The 19136-nt window shown below is 40.9% G+C and overlaps 1 protein-coding gene across 1 annotated transcript in view; it reads left to right on the forward strand.

Moving 5' to 3' along the window:
* The first annotated feature begins 2697 nt into the window (after positions 1-2697).
* Positions 2698-19136, forward strand: part of LOC115203768 (protein SCAI-like) — a 60298-nt gene continuing 43859 nt past the window's right edge. The window contains exons 1-3 of the mRNA XM_029768743.1: positions 2698-3045; positions 3809-3869; positions 13528-13646. Of these exons, the coding sequence (XP_029624603.1) occupies positions 13546-13646 (101 nt within the window). The 5' untranslated portion in view covers positions 2698-3045; positions 3809-3869; positions 13528-13545. The remainder of the gene's footprint in view (positions 3046-3808; positions 3870-13527; positions 13647-19136) is intronic.

The following is a 19136-nucleotide window of genomic DNA, read 5'->3' on the forward strand; positions in this document are numbered from 1 at the left end:
AGAACAGTAAGGTAACCTGCCGAAATGACTACCGATCCGTAGCACTCACGTCTGTAGCCATGAAGTGCTTTGAAAGGCTGGTCGTGGTTGACATCAACACCATTATCCCAGAAACCCTAGACCCACTCCAATTTGCACACAGCCCTAATAGACCCACAGAGGATGCAATCTCTATTGCACTCCACACTGCCCTTTCCCTGGACAAAATGAAAACTTATGGGATAAAGCTATTCATTGACTACAGCTCAGCATTCAACCCCATAGAGCCCTCAAAGCTCATCAATATGGAAAGGACCCTGGGACAAAACACCTCTCTCTGCAACTGGATCCTGGACTTCCTGACTGGCCGCCCCCAGTTGGTAAGGGTAGGTAACAACACATCCGCCGCTCTGATCCTCAACACAGGGGCCCCTCAGGGGTGCGTCCTCAGTCCCCTCCTGTACTCCCTGTTAATTCATGACTGCACAGCCAGGCACGACTCCAATACCATCATTAAGTTTGCCGATGACACAACGGTGGTAGGCCTGATCACAGACAATGACGAGACAGCCTGTAGGGAGGAGGTCAGAGACCTGGCCATGTGGTGCCAGGACAACAACCTCTCCCTCAACGTGATCAAGACAAAGGAGATGATTGTGGACTACAGGAAAAGGGGGACTGAGCACGCCCTCATTCTCATCGACGGGGCTGTAGTGGAGCAAGTTGAGAGCTTCAAGTTCCTTGGTGTCCACATCACCAACAAACTAACATGGTCCAAGCACACCAAGACAGTCGTGAAGAGGGCATGACAAAACCTATTCCCCCTCAGGAGACTGAAAAGATTTGGCATGTGTCCTCAGATCCTCAAAAGGTTCTACAGCTGCACCATCAAGAGTATCCTGACTGGTTGCATCACTGCCTGGTATGGCAACTGCTCAGCCTCCGACCGCAAAGCACTACATCAGGTAGTGCGTACAGCCCAGTATATCACAGGGGCCAAGCTTCCTGCCATCCCGGACCTCTATACCAGGTGGTGTCAGAGGAAGGCCCTAAAGTTTGCCAAAGACTCTAGCCACCCTAGTCATAGACTGTTCTCTCTGCTACCGCATGGCAAGCGGTACCAGAGCACCAAGTCTAGGTCCAAGAGGCTTCTAAACAGCTTCTACCGCCAGCCATAAGACTCCTGAACATCTAATCAAATGGCTACCCAGACAATTTGCATTGCCCCCTCCCCACACCCCCTATTTTTCACCTCTGCTACTCTCTGTTATTATCTATGCATAGTCACTTTAATAACTCTACCTAAATGTACATATTACCTCAATTACTTCAACTAACCGGTGCCCCCGCACATTGACTCTGTATCGGTACCTCCTGTATATAGTCTTGCTATTGTTATTTTACTGCTGCTCTTTAATTAGTTGTTCCTTTTATTTCTTATTGTTATTTGTATTTTTTTAAACTGCATTGGTGGTTAGAGGCTTGTAAGTAAGCATTTCACTGTAAGATCTACACCTGTTGTATTCGGTGCATGTGAGTAATAAAAAAGCACATGACAGATCACTTGGAGTTTGCCAAAAGGCACCTAAAGGACTCTCAGAATTTCTGGTCTGATGAAACAAAAATTGAACTCTTTGGCCTGAATGCCAACCGTCATGTCTGGAGAAAACCTGGTACCAATAATGCTGCCATTGTGGTGGCAGCATTATTCTGTGGGGATGTTTTTCACCTGCAGGGACTGGGAGTCTCGTCAGGTTCGAAGGAAAGATGAACGGAGCAAAGTACAGAGAGATCCTTGATGAAAACCTGCTCCAGAGCGCTCAGGACCTCAGACTTGGGCGAAGGTTCACCTTCCAACAGGACAATGACCCTAAGCACACAGCCAAGACAATGCAGGAGTGGCTTTGTGACAAGTCTCTGAATGTCCTTGAGTGGCCAAGCCAGAGCCCGGACTTGAACCCGATTGAACATCTCTGGAGAGACCTGTAAATTGCTGTGCAGTGACGCTCCCCATCTAACCTGACAGAGGTTGAGTGGATCTGCAGAGAATAATGTGAGAAACTCTCCAAATACAGTTGTGCCAAGCTTGTAGCGTCATACCCAAGAAGACTGGAGGCTGTAATCACTGCCAAAGGTGCTTCAACAAAGTACTGAGTAAAGGGTCTGAATACTTATGTGAATGTATATTTCACAATTTCTAAAAACCTGTTTTTGCTTTTTTAATAATGGGGTATTGTGAGTAGATTGATGAGGGAAAAAACTGTCAAGGGTTCTGAATACTTTCTGAATGCACTGTATAAACTCAATATATTAAGTAATGACATTAAGAATGATTACCTGCTGCATTCAAAGGTAACCAACCTACACTGCTAGACTAAACTTTACTTGCGTCATCAATAAACATGGTAATGCTTTCACTGATTGCATATGAAGGAGGATAGTTACTACATGATAGAATGCTCTCTTTGTTATCCAACTGATCTTGTGCACATTCTGTCATCCTTTGAACCCCGTTCATTGCTGCTCACAGCAATATTTTACTTTACTTTCATACTTACATGATTTAAAGCTTTCATCAAGTGTCAAAGAAATATACTTAAATTTTGGGTTATTATAAATTGAGGCAGTTTACAAATTAAAGTATCTAATGAAAGTATAAGTTAATTCTTCCATATCAAGTTTTTTATATTTATTGAAACGACAGAAAGTCTTACAGACTGTGCCTTTAACCAGTTTGCAAAGAGGACTGACTGAAAACGCGAACTTGATTGATCATAAATCCCCTAGTGCAGAACGTTAACGCTCTTTCTCTACTGGCCCATCCTCCTCTACCACAGCCAGAGCACACACCTTCATATACACATTGGCACGCGCATGCAACCACCCGCAGCTAGTTGAGACTGGCAACCGTTAGGTGCAACACTGGTCGGTTAACTGTGGAACAGCTGTACGTGACGGCGCAGCACTGCATTGGATGCTCTGATTTATAACGGTTTATACATTTAGCTACATACATTTTACACCTGGATACGGTTGACCAGAGGACGACTGATGGAGACAACAACAGTAGGAATGAGTCAGTTCGTTAACGTTAGCTAGGTAGTATATTTGGAGTAGTCAATAAATGGCTAGTTTAATTTTCTTTAGCTAGCTAACGTTACCGTTAGTTGCTACGTCTCCCACTGCCCAGCTGTTCTAGCAGCTAACGTTACTTAGCGGTAGTAGCCAGATTAAATTAGTTGCACATCATACTAGCTACAGTAGCTAGATATTGTCAGTTAGATACCTGATGTATCACAGAGTATCTAAACCTTTGCCTGAATCATGCTGCTTAAATTGATACACTGTTAATAGCTAGCTAGGTAACGTTACCTAGCTAAATGCATTGCTGCTAATTGATTGGATAGACAAGAGCAACAACGGTTTTGCATTGCCAAGCAGTGGCAAGGCTATTTTTGCATGAACGATTCAAAATCTAACGTTACAACGTTAACAACTAACGACGTTAGTTAGGCGAACTAGCTAGCTTGCTAGTTACTAAATGCGTTGTTGATTTGATGAGTCCAGACATTACCGTTTGCTGGCTAGCTATGTAAGTAGATATTTGCACAACGTTAAATCACCAACATAACATCGTTTACGCTGAATGTAACACTAGCTCATAGTTAGGTTAACGTTTTAGCGAGCTAGTTATGTAGTAGTGCAACTAGCTGTGCCTTGCTTGTGTCACTGCAAAGACTCGCGTGTGTCCCGTTACAAATTACTGCACTAATTGTCGTTTTTCTCAATACCCCTTCATTTTTGTCAAAACGATTTGTCTAATTTTAAGACATATAGGCAACTGCTTTCAAGTGGACTCGGACTTGACACAAGCCGGCCTGTTCTTTAAGGTGAGTAAATGTCATATTCTGTAACCTAGGTCGCTTTTGCTCTGGGGATTTGAGATGCTTTCTCACAACATCTTGAGTTGAAAGTGCTTTAAAAAATGTCCACTGAAAAGAAATGACAATGAAGCAAATTGTCCATTTTTTTTCTCGACTTCCAGCTCCAGTCTGGTGAGGGAGCTATTCATTTGAATGGAACCTAGTTGACTAGAAGGGATACACCCCCTTGCATAGTTGTCACATTTTGGTGTCCTGATTGCAATGTCAGTGCAGTCAACTTTCCCCTTGATCCTGACATGTCCTAATTCATTGCTGATGACAATCGAACCAAATACAGTTATTCACTTGGGATGGAAGAGGTGCAGGAGCTGTCTTTTTCCAAGTCGGTGCATGAGACTATGTTCACCGAAGTTCACAAATGACATTATGCTATAGAGACCTTTTGATTATTCACTGTAAATAAGTCTTATTCCATTGAGGTCTAGTAGCCTATCAGACAACAATAATATACACTTAAAATGTACTATACAATACTGACTTATTTATTTATTGGGCCAAGTTCAAGAGTTTGTTAATGTAATTCAATATTACATTTTTATAAGCTCTCAAATTCATCAACATATTAATAAACAAAACCCTTTGTACCAGGACTAAATAAAACACTGATAAACATATGGAATACCACCATGAAATGCCACTTAAGAATTGAGTTCTACAATTCTTAAAATGTAAAGTCATCAGTGCTATCAAGAAGATATACAGTATAGGATAAAATAATAGTTTTAACAATAGTACATCTGGTCTTCATAAGGAATGATTTTAAATGGAACAGTTGGTTCAAGAACAGATCAACACATTATAAGCAGAGGTAATGCATAAAGGCAGCATTCAAGTATACACACATCTTCACATAATCAAGCAATAAGGCCCAGGGGGGGTTAATATACCACGGCTAAGGGCTGTTCTCAAGCGCGACACAACGTGGAGTGCCTGGATACAGCCCTTAGACATGGTATATTGGCCATATACCACAAACCCCTGAGGTCCCTTATTGCTATTATTAAGGCTTTGTGACCTTTTTCGTAGGGTTACAAACACAAGCATATCAGTACCACTGTACACTAGCGCCTACAAACAAGTTTCATAAACAGATGAGGTCTAGTTAACAGAAGGACGCTGCGTGCCAGGACTGACATAACATTAATGATGTTAAACAAGTCACTGTCTAGGTGCTGAAGCTCCAAGCACTTTAACTGCTTCTGTGGAGGAGCTGGCCATGGTGCTGAAATGCAGTGAGGAGAGGGAGGACTGGTGTGTAAAGTAGGTTGAACAAACAGTTGTTTAAAATGTATGCCTATTAGCATATCATTTTCAAATCATTAAGATAAAAAAAAAAATCTGCACACTTTTGCCTTACCATATCAAAACAAGCTCCACATTGCTTTGTGTGTTCTTTGGCAAGGCAGTCGTTGTGTTGGCGTGTCTCCTTCCTTTACTCAGCCATGTCTTTACATATGGCAAGGGGTGGAACACTGAGCTGCTGAATGCACGCTCACATTCACTGGTGGATATGGCGATGGTTTCTACTGCTTTCATCAGAGGTGACAAGGAGACAACAAAGCCTCCTTCACACATGCCGCCTAACATACCCTCGTAAAACTGACTATCCTACCGTTCCTTGACTTCGGCGATGTCATTTATAAAATAGCCCTCAACACTACTCAGTAAATTGGATGCATTCTATCACAGTGCCATCCGTTTTATCACCAAAGCCCCATATACTACCCACCACTGCGACCTGTATGCTGTCGTTGGCTGGCCCTCACTACATATTCGTCGCCAAATCCACTGGCTTCAGGTCATCTATAAGTCTTTGCTAGGAATTATCTCAGCTCACTGGTCACCATAGCAGCACCCACCCGTAGCACACGCTCCAGCAGGTATATTGCACTGGTCATCCCCAAAGCCAACACTTACCTTGGCCGCCTTTCCTTCCAGTTCTCTGCTGCCAATGACTGGAACGAATTGCAAAAATCTCTGAAGCTGGAGTCTTGTATCTCCCACTCTAACTTTAAGCATCAGCTGTCTGAGCAGCTTACCGATCACTGTACCTGTACACAGCCAATCTGTAAATAGCACACCTGACTACCTTATCCCCATATTATTACTTACCCTCTTGCTCTTTTGCACCCCAGTATCTCTACTTGCACATCTATCACTCCAGTATTAATGCTAAATTGTAATTATTTTCGCCTCTAGGGCCTATTTATTGCCTATCTCCCTACTCTTCTACATTTGCACACACTGTACATAGATTTTTCTATTTTTCTTTTCTTTTGTGTTATTGACTGTACGTTTGTTTAGGTGTAACTCTGTTGTTGTTTTTGTCGCACCGCTTTGCTTTATCTTGGCCAGGTCGCAGTTGTAAATGAGAACTTGTTCTCAACTGGCCTAACTGGTTAAGTAAAGGTGAAATGAAAATAAAATAAAAAATATCTAGCTGGCAAACATCTAGTTGTTAATTCCATACTGTAATTGGATCACCTGGCGCATGCTGCCTAACAGTAGCGCCGGTCTCTCGTCGTTGTGTGCTTGTAAACAAACACCACGTGACTGAGGACTACCATAAGCTTCATAATAATGTGACGGGTGAAATAAGAATGCAATGTTCTTTCTTTATCTCTTAACATATTGCACAAGTTGACTGCAAGTATTTACTTAAAAAGTAGCTACAAATATAAAAATGTATTAAAAAACCATCCCTTGGATTTTTCCAAAAACCCTGGTGTAAGGAATACTGCCCAAGCATAAAGGACCTTCACATCTTCAATTATCTCTGTCTCTTTGCCTGCTCTCATTGTCCATTGCGCTGACATAGGAGGAGGTGGTTGGTATGAGCCTGCTCATGAAGAATTGGGATGCGTTTATCCTCATCACCCGTTTGTTCTCATGAAGCTCCACACCCTTGTAGGCGGTCCCCTCCATTACAGGTCCCCATGGGTCACCATTGACCCGAACACCTGTATTGCTCGATTTTGCTACTTGTCAGCTACAGGGAGAGTCGTCCTGCTGCTGGAACTGGCGGGAGAGGTCACTCGACTCCACCAAAGCATTGTACATCACTCCGAAGTTGTTTTCGAAGGTGAGGGATGTGAGGATGTCATTAAGGCCCTTGTACTTCGTCCTCTCCTTGCCATCCCTCTTGGCGTCGGTGGAGGCCTTACTGAAGTGCTCATGGAGTGCAGCGTAGTTTGCCCAGACAGCGGGTGGAGAGAGCATGCTGTAATGGAAATTCACCACCAGGGACTCCAAGTCAAACTTTTAAATTAATAATTATTTTAACTGGAGAAGTTCCAGCAAACTTAATGCACCATAGTACACGTCGGCCGGGAGCTCTCCTTGGGCAGTCCCGTTAGTTCTCTTATATACTGCTTACACAGACAAGAACTTCTCCAGCATTTTCATTTGATTTTCATTATTCATCATTAATTCATCATTAACATTTGGTTCCTGCATGAGACCTTGAAACTGAGATCTCTTTTGGTTCTAATGTACTTGTCCTCTTGCTCAGTTGTGCACCGGGGCCTCCCACTCTTTCTATTCTGATTAGAGCCAGTTTGCGCTGTTCTGTGAAAGGAGTAGTATACAGCGTTGTACGAGATCTTCAGTTTCTTGGCAATTTCACGAATGGAATAGCCTTCATTTCTCAGAACAAGAATAGACTGACGAGTTTCAGAAGAAAGTGGTTTGTTTCTGGACATTTTGAGCCTGTAATAGAACCCACAAGTGCTGATGCTCCAGATACTTAACTAGTCTAAAGAAGGCCAGTTTTATTGCTTTTTTAATCAGAACAACAGTTTTCAGCTGTGCTAACATAATTGCAAAAGGGTTTTCTAATGATCAGTTGGGCTTTTAAAATGATGAACTTGGATTAGCTAACACAATGTGCCATTGGAACACAAGAGTGATGGTTGCTGATAATGGGCCTCCGTACACCAATATAGATATTCCATAAAAAAATCTGTTTCCAGCTACAATAGTCATTTACAACATTAACATGTCTACACTGTATTTCTGATCAATTTGATGTTATTTTAATGGACAAGTTTTTTATTTTCTTTCAAAAACAAGGACATTTCTAAGTGACCAAAAACTTTTGAACGGTAGTGTATATGTATTTAGACCCTTTGCGATGAGACTCGAAATTGAGCTCAGATGTATCCTGTTTCCATTGATCATCCTTGAGATGATTCTACAACTTGATTATTTTCTAAATTCTTCAAGCTCTGTCAAATTGGTTGTTGATCATTGTTAGATGGCCATTTTCAAGTCTTGTCATAGATTTTCAAGTACAAAACTGTGACTCGGCCACTCAGGAGCATTCACTGTCTTCTTACAAGCAACTCAAGTGTAGATTTGGCCTTGTGTTTTAGGTTATTGTACTTCTAAAAGGTGAATTCATCTGGCAGTGTCTGGTGGAAAGCAAACTGAACCAGGTTTTCCTCTAGGAAATATTACTTGTACCCTTGATTAGCTCCATTCCGTGTATTTTCTATCCTGAAACACTCCCCAGTCTCTCCCCTGAAACACTCCCCACTCCCCAGTCCTTAACGATTACAAGCATACCCATAACATGATGCAGCCACCACTATGCTTGTAATGTGTTGTATTGGATTTGCCCCAAACATAACACTTTGTGTTCAGGACATAAAGTTAATTGCTTTGACGCACTTTCTTTTTGCAGTATTACTTTAGTGCCTTTTCAGTACAGGCTTCCTTCTTTTCAATGTCAATTATTGACAGTAAAAAAAGGAAGCCTGTACAGGATCAAAATATATATGCAGTTCTAGTAAGATATATATATAAGACGTGTTAGACAGGATTACCTACACATAGTAACCAGCTCAAATAGACAGAAGCGTTCTATATGGCAGACCAATCCGAACTCATCTCTCGGCATGTCCAGCCCACTCATTCTCAGTCAATCATGGCTAGCGGGAAGGTTGCTGGCATTTGCTGTGGCTAAACCCAGGGATGCAAAGTACTCACCTTTCGGCAAAATTTGCCGTTTTGAATCCAAAATAGGTGACCTACGTGATTTGTGTAGATCCGATGAGAAAAGTTTGGGCGAGGGGGCTTTGGCTCACTATTGGCTGTAAGCAGGGGGCTTTGGATCACTACTGGCTGTAAGCGGGGGGGGGGGGGGGGGGCTCACTACTGGCTGTAAGCAGAGGGCTTTGGATCACTACTGGCTACTGGCTGTAAGCGAACGAGTGATGCGCTTTTGGAGCAATACTGGGTGTATCCAAGGCTCAGCCAATCGTTCACATAACAACAGAATGCAGCACACAACTGAAGAGAGAAGAGACAACCAATGTGCTAGTTATAACATCAGCTCGCGCTCTGGAAAGCTGGATGGCACCATAGACGTGAAAGGAACACCACACACTTTCCCTCTCTCACTTTTTCAGTACAGTGGATAAAAAGGGGTATGTCAGGTGTACTCTCTGCCTGCAAGAGATCAATTATGCCAACAAAGGGTCTCATGCTCTGCTGGCACATTGTAGAACAGATGTCCACAGGCAGAAAGGGTACAAGTAATAATGTGTAGCCCAAAGATATTGCTTTGGTTGTGTTGAATTTGATAGTAATACTTGTGTGAGTGAGGGGGGATTATTACATTTTTTACTCAGTGAATGTTATTTTTGCACACGTAGTCTTGTGCACTTGATCAATGTCTACTTTAATAGAGCAAAAATAGAATGCATGTTTGTTTCGTTATATTTCTACTTAAATCTGTTTTTTTCCCCAAGTTCAATATTTAGATGTGTGTGGTCACAAGCGTTCTATTATAAAGGCTGTCATGGCTAACTGCAATATTAGCATATTGTTATTTTCTCAAGACTTGAGTGTCATTTGCTGTAAAGTCCAGGCAACAAATAACATTGGATTGCTTTCTTTAGGTTCACATGAACCACTTTTTATTTTACACACAGAGACTGACCATGTAGATCATATTATTTGTTGTTTAATTAGTTAACCTGCATTTCCCCCTAGCAGGGATTTTTTTGCATGTTTCAGTGCAAAAACGGTCACCTTTTTGTGCAAAGCTGTCATCAAGGCAAAGGGTGGCTACTTTGAAGAATTTCAAATCTCAAATAGACCTTAGCGTGAAATGCTTAAGAAAATATTTACCTTATAAACTAAAGTAAAAAAATACCATTTTAAAAAAGTAACACAAATAACAATAACGAGGCTATATACAGGGGGTACCGGGATCGAGTCAATGTGCGGGGGTACAAGTTAGTTGAGATAATTTGTACATGTAGGTAGGGGTAAAGTGACTATGCATAGATAATAAACAGCGAGTGGCAGCAGTGTAAAAACAAAAGGGGGGGTCAATGTAAATAGTCCGGGTGGCCATTTGATTAATTGTTCAGCAGTCTTATGGCTTGGGAGTAGAAGCTGTAGAGGAGTCCCGGTACCGCTTGCCATGCGGTAGCAGAGAGAACAGTCTGACCTAAATAATTCATTTCTGTTCCTTCTTAGGCTAGCTGGCTTGCTCCTGACTTGTTTAGAGTTAGTATGTTGTTTAATAGCCTGTTGCAATGTTGAACGTCAGTTGATAGTGACAGAATCACACATTACTTTCCAAGCAAAGTCAATTTCTTTATCTCCTCCGCTATAGAAGATTGTAGCGCAGCCTCTGACTGTCATAGATTCCAGCCAAAGATGTCCCATATGCGTCGGAGTCACGTCTTTACCCGGCATTTTACAGCTTGTTTCTAGCACAAAGCATTGCGGACTAAAGATGGATCGCTTTGTATAATAAGGTAGTAGGTGCCAGGCGCACTGGGTTGAGTGTGTCAAGAACTGCAACGCTGCTGGGTTTTTCATGCTCAACAGTTTACCGTGTGTATCAAGAATGTTCCACCACCCAACTTGACACAACTGTGGGAAGCATTGGAGTCAACATGGGCCAGCATCCCTGTGGAACGCTTTCGACACCTTGTAGTCCATGCCCCGACGAATTGAGGATGTTCTGAGGGCAAACGGGGGTGCAACTCAAATATTAAAAGGTGTTCTTAATGTTTTGTACTCTGTGTAGGCTCCCACACAAAGTCCTTTTGTTAGTAGCATAAAGTGAAGACTTTTTAAAATTAATTAGGCCTTGTCGAATTGGCTTACTTTCAGCACCAATTCACTGTTAATCTTCTTGGCTACTGCTTCATAGTAATGTAAGTTATGTGAATTACTCTAAATGTGGCTTTTTGTGAGTGTAACGGCCGTCGTTGAAGAGAGTAGACCAAGGCGCAGCGTGATTAGTGCTCATCATGAATTTATTAAAGATAGAACACTTTAAACAAAAAAACGACAGCCAAACAGTTCTGTCAGGTGCAAAACACTAAACAGAAATGAACTACCCACAAACCCAAAAGGAAAACAGGCTGCCTAAGTATGACTCCCAATCAGTGACAACGGTGTACAGCTGTCCCTGATTGAGAGCCATACCAGGCCAAAACAAAGAAATACAAAGCATAGAAAAACGGACATAGAATGCCCACCCAAATCACACCCTGACCAAACCTAAATAGAGACATAAAAAAGGCTCTCTCAGGTCAGGGCGTGACAGTGAGGTCAATTACTCTGATAAATAGCTTCATTATGGGCAAAGAAACATTTGTTTTTATTAAATCAATTATAGCAGTAGCAAGCTTACCGCTGTCTCTCTCAAACTGAACAGAACATCAGTAGGCCTAGTCCATGCTCACAGATATTGCATTTTCTGGACAAATGAATAACTATTTTCGGAAGAAGCCTTTGACTCGTTTCCTGAAGTGCCACTGTACACAGCACAGCCATTAGTTAGGCAGCACAAAATGGTTTACATCATCAAGAGCAGTCTAGGGCTCATGATTGGGAGAGCATATCCATTGCAGTGTGTAATGCAGAGTTTTATATACACCATCCCAGCAGCTCAAAACCTCGAAGGAAGTACATTTTCTTAGAAATCTAGCTTTGCCCTGTGCTTCTCCAAGCATGCTCTTCGTATAGCCTAGGCCTATAGCATAGGCTATGGATCATGTGATTGAGACCACATCGGACACACATCGGTATATAATAAGCAACTATTTCGCAAACATTGAGCAATATGACATTTAATCGATTACAAATGACATGACCATCTCCTGGAGTAAAATACTAAACCCATCCCCTGACTGAAATTGAAAAAGCATGACCATCCCCCATTTTCCTCCGGGTAACAATTGTGTACATTTTGATCTCTCCCTAAGGTCGAAGTCTTTCTGCTTGGCTCTGATGTGATTTGACAACTTGGAACAGTGCATCCTGCACATTCTCAATCTTGGAACAGTCTACTGGCACACATACGCCAGATTCACAGAGTAGTGGCAAAAATAACCGGTATGCAGTTCCCCAACAATTAGAGGTGCCGGTTGTGAGAGCAAAATTGCTAGATTATGTTGAAATACTTTTATTGCATCAAATGGTTGTTTTATGCAACAGAATAGAGGGTTCTTTTAACTCTATTGTGTCTGTGTGAACTGAAAGTGGGCCTCTGTGAAAACACTGACAGGAGATTTACGATGTCTTTTGGGTTATAAAACCTAAAGAGACCGCATTCCATAGCATGAGTTAATGTTTCTGTTCTCTATGGTACCAGGGAGAGATGACCCCAGGGCCAGACCCTGATAACACAAAGATAACTGTTTTTACAGCAGATACTGTCTGCTGTGAATAATAAGTATCTTTCATACAAATCCTAACCTTGTGACCCATTCCATCCATCTGTTGTTCATCATGTAGAATGAAAGGGGTGTATCTTGGCTATAAAAGACCTTTGCACTTTTGTCTGGGGGCTCTCTCATGCTTATAGCCAGAGCCTGCTCACCAGAGCTTGACAGTGAATTGTTGGACAGTGTAGAGCACTTTGGTTGTTTGATGATGCAGAAAAGACACAACTTTTTTGTAGTCTTTTGTTATCTTCCAAACAATATGTATTCCAGAGACATGGTGTTTGCAGTCTTCAATTGAAAAAACTCATTTTTGAGCATACATCCATTATTGTCAGATGCATATTATCTACAAAAAATAATAATAAATGACAAAATGCCCTTTTAGTTTTAATGTTTGTATTATATGGCCTCTGTCAAGTCAAAGATAGCTTTAAGCACCAGCTGTCAGAGCAGCTCACAGATCACTGCACCTGTACATAGCCCATCTATAATTTAGCCCAAGCTACTACCTCTTCCCCTACTGTATTTATTTATTTTATTTATTTTGCTCCTTTGCACCATATTATTTATATTTAACTTTGAACTTTCTTCAAACTACAAATCTACCATTCCAGTGTTTTTCCTGCTATACTTTATTTACTTTGCCACCATGGCATTTTTTCTGCCTTTACCTCCCTTATCTCACATCATTTGCTCACATTGTATATAGTCTTATTTCTTTCTACTACATCATTGATTGTATGTTGTTTTACTCCATCTGTAACTCTGTGTTGTTGTATGTTGTCGAACTGCTTTGCTTTATCTTGGCCAGGTCGCAATTGTAAATGAGAACTTGTTCTCAACTTGCCTACCTGGTTAAATAAAGGTGAAATAAAATAAAATAAAAAATATGCTCTCTTGTTTTTCAGGGGTAAGAGTCAGGTGCCATGACTGGGGCTGAGGATGACATCCCATTGGGTGAAAGGAAGACAGTCACAGACTTCTGCTACCTACTGGACAAATCCAAACAACTCTTCAATGGCCTAAGGTCTGTCTGTCTGTCTGTCTGTCTGTCTGTCTGTCTGTCTGTCTGTCTGTCTGTCTGTCTGTCGAGGCCTCTGTATTGGTGTTTTTGACTGTTGATAAGTCGTTTCGAATTGTTTAATTGGCCTACTTTTAAATTATCTGACATTCATTGCAGTAAGCTATAAAAAAGGAACTTCACACTTAGTTATTTAATAAATGGCTCGTAGACCTAAATGATCAGTTAGTTATTTACCCTCTCTAGGGTAGGGGGCAGTATTTTCACATCCGGATAAAAAACGTACCCGATTTATTCTGGTTATTACTACTGCCCAGAAACTAGAATATGCATATACTTGTTTGATTTGGATAGAAAACACCCTAAAGTTTCTAAAACTGTTTGAATGGTGTCTGTGAGTATAACAGAACTCATATGGCAGGCAAAAACCTGAGAAGATTCTGTACAGGAAGTGCCCTCTCTGACCATTTCTTGGCCTTCTACACTCTCTTTATTGAAAACAAAGGATCTCTGCTGTAACGTGACACTTCCTGAGGCTCCCATAGGCTCTCAGAAGGCGCCAGAACGTTGAATGATGACTTTGCAGCCCATGGCTGAAAAACAGTAGCGCATTTGGATAGTGGTCGATCTGAGAACAATGAGACAGGCGTGCGCGTGTACGAGAAGAGTCCATTTTAGATTTTGAGTCTTTGAACGAAAACAGGGTTTCCCGGTCGGAATATTATCGCTTTTTTTACGAGAAAAATCGCATAAAAATTGATTTTAAACAGCGTTTGACATGCTTCGAAGTACGGTAATGGAATATTTAGAAATGTTTTGTCATGATACGCGTCCGCGCGTCACCGTTCGGATAGTGTCTTGAACGCAAGAACAAAACAGAGGATATTTGGGTGGGTGTCAAAATAGCTAGCCCGTGATGGCGAGCTATCTACTCAGAATATTGCAAAATGTGCTTTTGCCGAAAAGCTATTTTAAAATCGGACACCGCGATTGCATAAAGGAGTTCTGTATCTAAAATTCTTAAAATAATTGTTATGTTTTTTGTGAACGTTTATCGTGAGTAATTTAGTAAATTCACCGGAAGTTTGCGGTGGGTATGCTAGTTCTGAACGTCACATGCTAATGTAAAAAGCTGTTTTTTGATAGAAATATGAACTTGATTGAACAAAACATGCATGTATTGTATAACATAATGTCCTAGGAGTGTCATCTGATGAAGATCATCAAAGGTTAGTGCTGCATTTAGCTGTGGTTTTGGTTTTTGTGACATTATATGCTAGCTTGAAAAATGGGTGTCTGATTATTTCTGGCTGGGTACTCTCCTGACATAATCTAATGTTTTGCTTTCGTTGTAAAGCCTTTTTGAAATTGGACAGTGTGGTTAGATTAACGAGAGTATTGTCTTTAAAATGGTGTAAAATAGTCATATGTTTGAGAAATTGAAGTAATAGCATTTCTAAGGTATTTGAATATCGCGCCACGGGATTCCACTGGCTGTTGAGTAGGTGGGACGATTTCGTCCCACATACCCTAGAGAGGTTAATAAATGGCTCGTAAACCTAAATGATCAGTTAGTTATTTAATAAATGGCTCGTAGACCTAAATGATCAGTTAGTTATTTAATAAATGGCTCGTAAACCTAAATGATCAGTTAGTTTTTTAATAAATGGCTCGTAAACCTAAATGATCAGTTAGTTATTTAATAAATGGCTCGTAGACCTAAATGATCAGTTAGTTATTTAATAAATGGCTCGTAAACCTAAATGATCAGTTAGTTTTTTAATAAATGGCTCGTAAACCTAAATGATCAGTTAGTTATTTAATAAATGGCTCGTAGACCTAAATGATCAGTTAGTTATTTAATAAATGGCTCGTAAACCTAAATGATCAGTTAGTTATTTAATAAATGGCTCGTAGACCTAAATGATCAACGGTAAAAAGAAGGTCCACACTCTCAGAATTAAGATGAATGAAAATATACCATTTCTGTAATACCACATTTCTTAGTATCAACCCCAATTTGAAGAGTACAACCTTTTCAGTTTGACATGGCACTTTGTCTTATTTGTCAACCTTTAAGGGCCATCCACACCAAGGACAATAACTATAATGATAAATTATACATAACTAAAGGTTGGCGAGCATCCACACCAGCGGACCATTTATCGTTCTGCAGTACACCTGTCAATCTTACTGCACTCTGTAGTTCTATTAATAAGGTGGTAACACAAGACCATTCAGTGCTTCAGGGTGTTTTCATTGTCATAGTGACGACTGCAAATAATACTTAATGACAAATAATATAGAAAATCATATTTAAATGTTGCATTTCAACAACAAATGCTGTTTAGATTGAGCATCTTTTATGTCATGCCATTCATTGCTTGCCTTGATGCTCAAGTGGTTTGGAAGTTTCCATTTTACTAATGATTGTTCATTCATTCATTCATCTTTTTCGCTGTGCGACAGTTCATTTGGCCTAGGCCTATTTTACGTTTAGCAATTAGCAAGAGCTAGTCTGCTTTTCTCCACGGAAAGGCTATTAGGCCTAGTATAAAAAATTCTACAAGTTAAAATATTTTTTAGGCTTGGTATGTCAGTAGCTGCAGGCTGTATCTTCTCCCTTGTTCGCTTGCACTCTCACTCCCCCTCTGTCCCTTACGAGTGTGTACAGTAGTAACAACACGTGCCTTTGAATTGGTTGCTTCATTACTTCTCTTAGTAATGAACCCCCATTCTGCTCATCCCTGTGATGTATGGATAGAAACTGGAGCGGCGTCCCAATCTGAAACAAGAAGAGACAGGAAACACTATGAGCTCACTGCAACAGTGTTGTCAGACACAAGTTGTAATTAAGCCTCCTCCGTTTTTAGAGAATTTGAATTTGAGAACTTTTTTTTAATACCAGCCACTTACTAGCCAATATCATTTTTTGGGCCATAATTACCCAAAGAATGACAAAAGAAATGACGAGCATGCTTAGTAGTGTTTTATTTATTCCCCTCTCCCCCACTCTCTCTTTTCTCCCCAATTTCAATCGGGCTCGGAAGAGGTGAAGGTGGAGTCATGCGTACTCCGAAACGACATGACCCGCCTAACCGCTCTCCTTAACACCTGCCAGCTTAACCCGGAAGCAAGCCAATGTGTTGAACGAAACACAGTTCAACTGACGACCAGGTCAGCCTGCAGGCACCCGGCCCGCCACAAGGAGTCGCTAGAGTGTGATGAGTCAAGTAAAACCCCTCTGGCTAAACCCTCTCCCTAACCCAGACGATGCTGGGCCAATTGTGCGCCGTCCTATGGGACTCCCTGCCATGACCGGTTGTGGCGCAGCCCAGGAATGAACCCGGGTCTATAGTAACACCTCTAGCACTGCAATGCAGTGCCTTAGACCGCTGCGCCACTCTGGAGCCCCAGAAACGTTTCTAAAACAAGAAATGTATTACTAGGAAGAAGTAATGTGATATATTGCTCTATTTAATTTTATATTCTGTGACCAGAGTATTTTAACAAAAATCTAGACTCTGTTCCACATGGAGTATGATGCCCGTAGGCCTATACCTGGAACCTTGTTGTAATTGGTAGGATTCTTATCATCCTGAGCGGTCCAAGCAGCGTAGCTTTTTTGGACAAGGTCTGCTTGTAAAATTGCAAGAGCTCTAGTGGACATTCCTGCAGTCAGCATGCCAATTGCACACTCTCTCAAAACTTGAGACATCTGTAGCATTGTGTTGTGTGACCAAAAGTGCACATTTTAGAGTGGCCTTTGATTGCCCCCAGCACAAGATGCACCTGTGTAATGATCATGCGGTTTAATCAGCTTCTTGATATGCCACACCTGTCAGGTGGATGGATTATCTTGGCAAAGGTGAAATGCTCACTAACAGGGATGTAAACAAATTTGTGCACAACATTTTTGAGAAAAGCTTTTTTGTGCGTATGAAAAATTGTTGGGATTTTGTATTTCAGCTCATGAAACATGAGAACAACACTTTACATGTTGCGTTTATATTTTTGTTCAGTGTAACTACATGATATTGGACCAGCTAATGTCAAATGAGGGAGAAAATGTGTGGATGATTAAATAACTAACATTTATGCATATTAAGTGTCATATACTAACTGAGAGACCGCTTGTATGATGCAGTCCGACCGGTAACAACAGAGCAGGAATTTCCTTATCTAGCCCTCTCTTCCCTCTGTTTGGTAATATGTCTTGTGGGTGTTAATCTTGTTCATAGGGATACAAAATTAATGGCGCATGGAATTTGGCTAAATTGAATTCTGCTTGATTATCTGACCCATCATCCTGATATGACAGTCAAGACATCGTTTGCCACAGCCAGCAAGGTCATTAGGGTAAGAAACAAATCACTAAGCCTTAGCGTTACCAATGTATGGGAGCACACGTTTTTTGTGTAATATTTACAAGTTAATCTTCTTCCCATTCTTCATCCTTTCATTATCTGAGTAAGGCAGTCTGTTCAATCTTTTGACATTGGGCCCAGCACCCTGCAGTTTCACAAAGAAGTGCACCTCAAGTCTCTCCTTAATTTAAGTGAGTGGTGTATTTACATCAACCAAGGGCTTTGTAGGTTTGTGTATTTGTGTAAAAAGACTAGAGATTGATATTTGTCTGTCTGTCGTGTGTGTGTGTGTACTGTATTTGTTCCATATTCTGTATGCTAGTGTGGCACACATAAAAGTACCTAATTGACAAACTTGAGTAAAAGTAAAGATACCTTAATAGAAAAAGACTCAAGTAAAAGTCACCCAGTAAAATATTACTTGATTGAAAGTCTAAAAGTATTTGGCTTTAAATATACTTAAGTATCAAAAGTGAAAGTATAAATCATTTTATATTCCTTATTAAGCAAACCAGATGGCACCATTTTCAGATGTACATTTTTATTAATGGATAGCCAGGGGCACACTCCAACACTCCGGCATCATTTACAAATTAAGCATGTCTTTAGCAGTGATGCCAACTTAGCAATTTTGTTGATAGATTTAGCAACTTTTCAGACTACCCTGGAAACGTTTTGTTCAAACAGCACCTAGCAACAAATTTAGCTACTTTAAAAAAATGTATTTGGAACTTTTAGCAACTTTTGAAAAGTGACTCAAACGCTAAAATGCACGCATTTTCCCTCTAAATGACACAAAAACGATTTTCTCACACTCAGTCACAACACACATGCCTGGCTGCAAAAGTTGTGAGTGACATCAGCAGCAGGCTCGTGCACAGGCAGCAGCAGGCCAGCAGCAATTTCAGTAAATTGCAAATCATTGTTGGCTGACTCCAGCAGCAGTAGTACGGGTTCGACAAGCCAAAACCAATGAATATAGTTGGTCACGAATGTTTGATCTTGAACAGAACTTACAACATCAATCAACATGTCTCAAACAAAATTGTACAGCCAGAAGTACAGAAAAGAGTGGGAGTCTGTACCTGAACAAATGTCAAATAATATTTTTTGCCGAGATGGCCAGTCA

Source organism: Salmo trutta, chromosome 12, assembly GCF_901001165.1.
Source record: "Salmo trutta chromosome 12, fSalTru1.1, whole genome shotgun sequence".
NCBI lineage: Eukaryota > Metazoa > Chordata > Actinopteri > Salmoniformes > Salmonidae > Salmo > Salmo trutta.